The sequence below is a fragment of the Hordeum vulgare genome, chromosome 7H (genome assembly GCF_904849725.1).
Source record: "Hordeum vulgare subsp. vulgare chromosome 7H, MorexV3_pseudomolecules_assembly, whole genome shotgun sequence".
NCBI classification, from domain to species: domain Eukaryota; kingdom Viridiplantae; phylum Streptophyta; class Magnoliopsida; order Poales; family Poaceae; genus Hordeum; species Hordeum vulgare.
In genome coordinates, this window is record NC_058524.1 from 486,264,641 (window position 1) to 486,271,233 (window position 6,593).

Below are 6,593 nucleotides of genomic sequence, written 5' to 3' on the forward strand. Positions count from 1 at the left end.
ACCTGAAGTTGGGGAGGGGGGAATACCAGCAGAACGAATTTCCCTACTGAAACACTCGGGCCCGGAGACCACGGTGTCGCTTCCACTCGGGCGATCTTTGTCAAACCATCTCTGTGAGCTCTGCCCCTGTCAATCCGCCTTTGTGCGAGTACATTCCTCGCATCGAATCCAGGACTCCGCTCATCACTGAACGGGCTCCTATCATCGTAGTGTCGGGACACATACGAACAACTCCAGGGGGGAGAATGCACCCGATGGCGGTCATCATGGTGGTAACGGGGAGCAAATTGATTTCGCCCCTGATCCCTGTTCTGATCCTTTCGATAACCTCCGCCCCTGCGATGCCGAGGTGACCCTGGACTATAAACCGAACAAACTGTACCTGCTCTGGGTGAATTACTGTGTAATCTATTGAGCGACTGTGATACAGCTGAATTTTGCTGTTGCGCTGCTTGAAGCAATGTACGAATCTTCTCTAAGCCTCTGCCAACCTCTGAGTTTGACCGTTGAATATAATCTGCTATCTTAGCGGCAGCTGCATCATTTAGAACCGGAGTACGAAATACCTCAACGTTGTTCTGTGGTCCACTCGGAAACAATTGTTGTTGACGTCAACTGGAAACTGGAGGACGTTGGCGGGCGTGTCCACTCATGGCTCTCCAGCCTCGCGTCAAGCGCGACCGAACCTAGGCGGGCTCTCCATAGAACCCGCCATGAAGACCTCCGCTGGAGGATCACAACTCTCGCATTCGGAAGGGACATCGGACTGATCTGACTGATCTGACGTCGGGTCGAACGCGTCGCAAAGTGATTTTGCGGGCTCGATTGCCACAATCTGCAGAGACGAGCGCGCCGAGACGGATCTCATAGCCCAAGAACGAATCGTCGTCGGAAGACATGACAGAGAATGAAAATCACAAACTTGCTAGAAGCCGCTTAGACGCCTGCCTCACGGTGGGCGCCAACTGTCGTGGGAACGAACCTGACTGTAGAGGTGAGGGGTACGGAAGGAGACGGCAGAGTCCTAGCTACGACAAGCTTGTACACACGATGAATGAGTTCCGCGCCTCTCGTGAAGGTAATAGCCCTACGTCTCAGTGCTCACGAGCTCTTGCAGTGTGGAGTGTTTGTTACAGGAGGTGCGAACCCTTGTGCCAGAGGGGAGGGGTGGCTTATATAGAGTGCGCTACCCCTCATCAAGGCCCAGACAACCAAGGGTTCGAGTAATGAAGACAAAGGTGTGTGTTACTGATAACGTACGTAATAAACGTTACTTATCATGACCAACCGAATGCCTACTCTTTGGCCTCCCTCGAGTGACTTCTGAATTTCTGCGGTCGAGTGGCTTCATATTCTTTCGAGTGGAAGTCTTCTGTCGAGTGGATAGAGCAAATCTTCGAGTGGATGTTCTACCGATTGACTCATGGCGATTCAGTCAGAATCTTTCTTAAAATTTTAAGTCCTTAATGTTGTGTTCTTGGATAGGACATATAGGTCAGGCCTATAACTCTATCCTAGATACATATTCCCATCACGTCTATTCTTAGGTTTGTTCTAGTTGAGGTGCGGCCACTCTTGTGCTTCTGCCCAGCCGCGCACCCCTGGTGCTGTGTTGGCCTTGTTTGTCATGTGATATCTAATTTTCTTCTTCGATCAGCATATATAAGGATTTCTTTAACATCTTATATCATTCCACGGTGTTTCTTTATGTAGAAAAACAGGCGAGCATGTTCAGATAGAGTGAGGTGAGAGGCAGGCGATTAAGCCAAGAACATTCGGTTTAGGTATCTCCTTTGGAGCAGAACCCATGCTGGTATGCATGCCGAGTCTTTTCATGCGACACAAAAGACGAGGCAATCCAAAGCGAAAGACCAGTAGACGCATTAGAAAAATATTTATGGAAAGGGAGAAGAATGTGATACCATCCCTTCCCATGCACGTAAAGCATAGTCGCAGATGCCGCTCAACTCTGCTGGCTATACGCAATTGCTTTAGTGTTGATTATTTACGTACGCACATCGGTGTGGGTAACGTGCTCTAAAGCGTGTTCCATCCATCGGCGTGCATCAACATTTCGGCAAATGTCCCTGTTCCTAGTCAATCCTGGTTAAGCGAGAACAGATTTTTGTTCCTAGCTAAGCCTCGACCGTCCAGTTAATTTGGCACATGCCACATGCTTCCACGTACTCTCAACTCTCAAGCTGGAACACATGAAATGGTCACTGAATATCCGCAAAAAAAAAAATGGAGACCCGGACAGCAGAGTCCACTTTACTGGTTGGGAGAAATCAACACAAGCCGTAAGAATAATCAAACATAAGGGATGTTTGTTCTCAAGGGGCTAGACTTTTTTTTAGTTTCAGAAACTAAAGAAAAAAAACCTTTAATAGATTCTTTTTCTAGTGTCTTAAGAAAAAGTCTCTCCATTTAGTTATATAGGAATTAAAAGGAACCTTTTTTAGTCTAGTCCCTGTAAACAAACAGGACCATAAGACCTGTTAAATTCCAAGGTATTTTTTTTGGAAAAGGAGGTTCAAACCTCCGTCCTCTGCATCAATCAATGCATATAGTCATTTTTATTAATTATTCAACATAGGTTTAACAAGAACATATATGAAACCATCCGAAGCAACCACTCACACCTAAAAAACTTGATAATGTGGAGTGCTCTCACTCCCCATATCTAAAACCGGTGTCGTCACCGATACATCCACATAACGTATCGGAATCCACAACCGATGCATCAGACCTAAAGCGTACACCACATGCACACGTTTTTATGCCGCCATCATCATCAGGCCGCTAACCCATCTTCAGGAGTGAGATCTGTATCATCCTTGCCAGTCCGTCCATCCGTCGACGCAACCATGGCTCGTCAGTCCAGACGCGGAGATTCTGAAAAATCTGTCGTGCGTAGCACCTGTCGACCAGGCATGACACAACGTAGCACCTGTCAGCCAGGCATGAGTTGACATCTCCACCGAAAGCTCCGCGCAAGATGATCGACGCCACCAAGGCGCCAAACAGCGCCACCACCCTGTGCTCATTCGTCCAGACACGAAGATTTTAGAAGAACTGTCATGCGTAGCACCTACCAACCAGGCATGACTCAGCGTAGCACCTGTCGGGCAGGCATGACTTGATAGTTCCACCAAATCTTCGGGCCAGACGAAGCCACTCCATCTCCTGCCTCTGTCATCGAGCGCTGCTTCACAAACGATGCTCTCAAGAGAGAAACGACACCGTAGTACCGTCATCGTCTGATCTGGAAAGGCAGATCTTAGGGTTTCCCGCGAAGCAGTGCCCACCACCAGCAACTGTCTAGGATCCACATAGTGCCCACCACCACTCAGCCCTCAAGGCAACACCTTCAGGAAGGTCACGACGTCAAGGACGCCGCCGCCGCCCGCCGGAGTTAGGGTTTTCACCCGAGAGGCAGTGATGTAGGAAGTGGAGGAGCAGACATAGACCGACGTCTCCAGGAAGAAAAACGGCGTCCTTGAGCATCTCGTCGGCGCGGCCGGCGAGGGCCGACCAATGGGTTTCCCTTTATCTGAATCTCCTCCACCAGCTTCATCCGCGGCCACGCCAGAAAACCGCGGGTATCTGGATCAATGAACCCGTATGGGGAATTTTTTTTAAATGAGTATCAAGATATTTTTTGATGAGTAATTCCACCACACATCAAACTTGATCCTCAATAAATGGAGAAAACCCGTATGCATCACCTGTCAATTCTAGAAATTGAACTCAGGTCGTTAAGCTGCACAACCGCATGCCCAACGAGTAAGCCCTCTCTTTGCAATTCCAAGGTATGAATGTTCCCTCAAGCTTGGCGGCAGCTCGTCTCTGTTTCTGGAACACCCATGTCAAGAACCCAAAGAAAGGTGCTGTACTATGCATGATTTGATCTCTCGCTGTCACCTACCCCGCTTGAAAATAGCCCCAGCCAGCTAAAATCAGTGCTCTACGTGCTAACCCCAAGACCGAAGCTGCAAAGATCCTGTCTTCAGCATTGCACAAAACAAGAACATTGGTCTGCCTTGACCAGAGCCCAGAGTGAAGGCTTTGATCATCACACATGGGCTGGCTTTAGCATCTCAGGGTCAGTCAGGGAGCATGTCGATATGGCCACAAAGAAGAAGAAAAGCAAGCAAATGGCGCCACTTGCGCAGCAGCGCCGAGCTTTTGCACCTGTTTTGACAGACTTGCCCTTCCAAACCTTCACATTAGTAATGCTATATAAACCCACGAGATCCAGAACCAGCAGTCAGCAAGGAGAGATACAAGTGCAACTGCAATGAGCTCCCTTTCCATGAAGTTCATGCTCTTCACCTCGGCAGTCGCCGCTGTGCTTGCTCTTTTCCCCATTGCCGCTGTCGGCGCCGGCCTGAAAGTCGGGTTCTACAGCAAGAGCTGCCCATCGGCAGAGAACCTGGTGCAGCAGGCGGTGGCTGCTGCCTTCAAGAACAACACTGGTGTCGCCGCTGGCCTCATCCGGTTGCACTTCCACGACTGTTTTGTCAAGGTACGTGTTCACATGGCATTTACTTTCTTATACCTGCACTATCAACATAAGGTAAGCCTGAATTGTATATGCAATATTGATCAGTCAACACTGATTTTGTGTATACGCCAACAAAAACACATGCATGTTAACCAATCAAAGAGTAATGCTACACCTACAAAGGCTTACGTAAAGATTTTACGTACAAACTGATGTGTAAGATTGTGATTGGTAATTAAGGGATGAGGGGCCCCACCCTCATTGAAAATCACTGGGGGAGAGAAGAGTTAGTTTGGAAGGTTAAGTAAACCTTTGTAAGTTTTTGTATGTCTAGCATTATTGCCAACCAAAATGCAAAAGAGCAACCAGCATACTCCTTCCGTTCCTAAATATAAGTTTTTTTAAAGGTTTCATTAGAGGACTGCATACGGATGTATATAGACATATTTTAAAATGCTGATTCACTCATTTTACTTTGTATGTAGACCTTTAGTGAAATTTCTTAAAAGACTTATATTTAGAAACAGAGGGAGTATATGTATGTATTATCATCAAGTCCGTGCCCACGGTTTCATATACCAAAACAAACATTTGCGAGGTGCTCCTCTACTGTTACTCTAAACACAACTGCAACATGGCAACAGGGTTGTGACGGCTCAGTCCTGATCGACTCGACAGCAAACAACACTGCTGAGAAAGACGCGCCCCCCAACAAGCCCAGCCTCCGTGGGTTCGAGGTGATCGACGCTGCAAAGAAGGCCATCGAGGCGAAATGCCCCAAGACGGTCTCGTGCGCGGACATCCTCGCCTTCGCCGCCCGTGACAGCATCGCGCTAGCAGGGAATGTCACTTACAAGGTGCCCGCCGGGCGCCGCGACGGCAGGATTTCCACTAACACGAGCGCCCTCAACAACCTGCCCTCGCCGCTCTCGACGGCGTCCGAGCTGGTCGGCAACTTCACCCTCAAGAACCTCACGGCTGAGGACATGGTTATCCTCTCTGGCGCCCACACCATTGGCGTCTCCCGCTGCTCGTCCTTCACAAACAGGCTATACGGCTTCAGCAACACCAGTCAGGTATGAATATAATGGTGTTCAAAACTGCCGCCAGATGTCGGACGTTTTTCCTTTTGGACCTTGTGGTATGCGTCTATAGTATCTATTTCTATAATATATAGTGATTGTGTTACTGCCTGCAGGTTGATCCTACGATAAGCTCGGCCTACGCCTTCCTGCTGAAAAGCATATGCCCCGCCAACAGCAGCCAGTTCTTCCCAACCACGACCACCGATATGGACATCATCACCCCGACGGTGCTGGACAACAAGTATTATGTGGGTCTGACGAACAACCTGGGCCTGTTCACGTCGGACCAGGCGCTGCTCACGAACTCGACTCTGAAAGCATCGGTCGACGAGTTTATCAAGAGCGAGAAGAGATGGAAGAGCAAGTTTGTCAAGTCCATGGTCAAGATGGGGGACATTGAGGTGCTCACAGGAACGCAAGGAGAGATAAGGCTCAGCTGCAGGGTCATAAACAAAGGGAGCACTGGTCTTGAGATTAATAATGGACCCGACTCTGGTGAATTCACTGAAATAGCGACAACCTAGTGGCTGTTTAGGTCCTTGATTTGGCAAAGAAAACAAACATGCGCAACAACCGAAGGAATGAGAATATCGTCTTCCTTTATTTGTATGGTTCCGTCTGTTCCTTGGTGTTTCTTGTAATGATGCAAGATAAAGGTTTTAGTTATTCCTAAATATAAGTTTTTTTAGACATTTCAATAACAGACTACATACGAAGTAAAATAAATGAATCTATACTTTAAATTATGTCTATATACATTCATATGTACTAGTTTAGTAGTGGAATCTTTAAAAAAGCTTATATTTAAGAACGAAAGAAATATAATGTTGCGAATGGGAATAGCGTGTTGTGAATTTAACAAACATGACAATGAAATATAGGTCTGACTATATCATATCTAGATGTAAGATCTTACATGTAAATTGTGACATCAGCAGAAGTCAGCGCCAGTTCGACCCATCACGTTGTTTATTTATTTATTTATTTATCTGCATCGTTTT

The 6,593-nt window shown here is 47.5% G+C and overlaps 1 protein-coding gene across 1 annotated transcript; it reads left to right on the top strand.

Annotated features, from left to right (window-relative positions):
* The first annotated feature begins 4,284 nt into the window (after window positions 1–4,284).
* Window positions 4,285–6,266, top strand: LOC123409238 (peroxidase 1-like). The gene is made up of 3 exons (XM_045102191.1): window positions 4,285–4,528; window positions 5,152–5,583; window positions 5,706–6,266. The coding sequence occupies exons 1-3, from the start codon at window positions 4,301–4,303 to the stop codon at window positions 6,114–6,116; spliced, it is 1,071 nt and encodes a 356-aa protein (XP_044958126.1). The 5' UTR covers window positions 4,285–4,300; the 3' UTR covers window positions 6,117–6,266.
* Window positions 6,267–6,593: the final 327 nt, after the last annotated feature.

Coding starts and splice junctions, on each gene's coding strand:
- LOC123409238 (XM_045102191.1), top strand. CDS start 4,301: ATGAGCTCCCTTTCCATGAAGTTCATGCTCTTCACCTCGGCAGTCGCC. Junction 4,529..5,151: donor TCCACGACTGTTTTGTCAAG/GTACGTGTTCAC, acceptor ACATGGCAACAG/GGTTGTGACGGCTCAGTCCT. Junction 5,584..5,705: donor GCTTCAGCAACACCAGTCAG/GTATGAATATAA, acceptor TACTGCCTGCAG/GTTGATCCTACGATAAGCTC.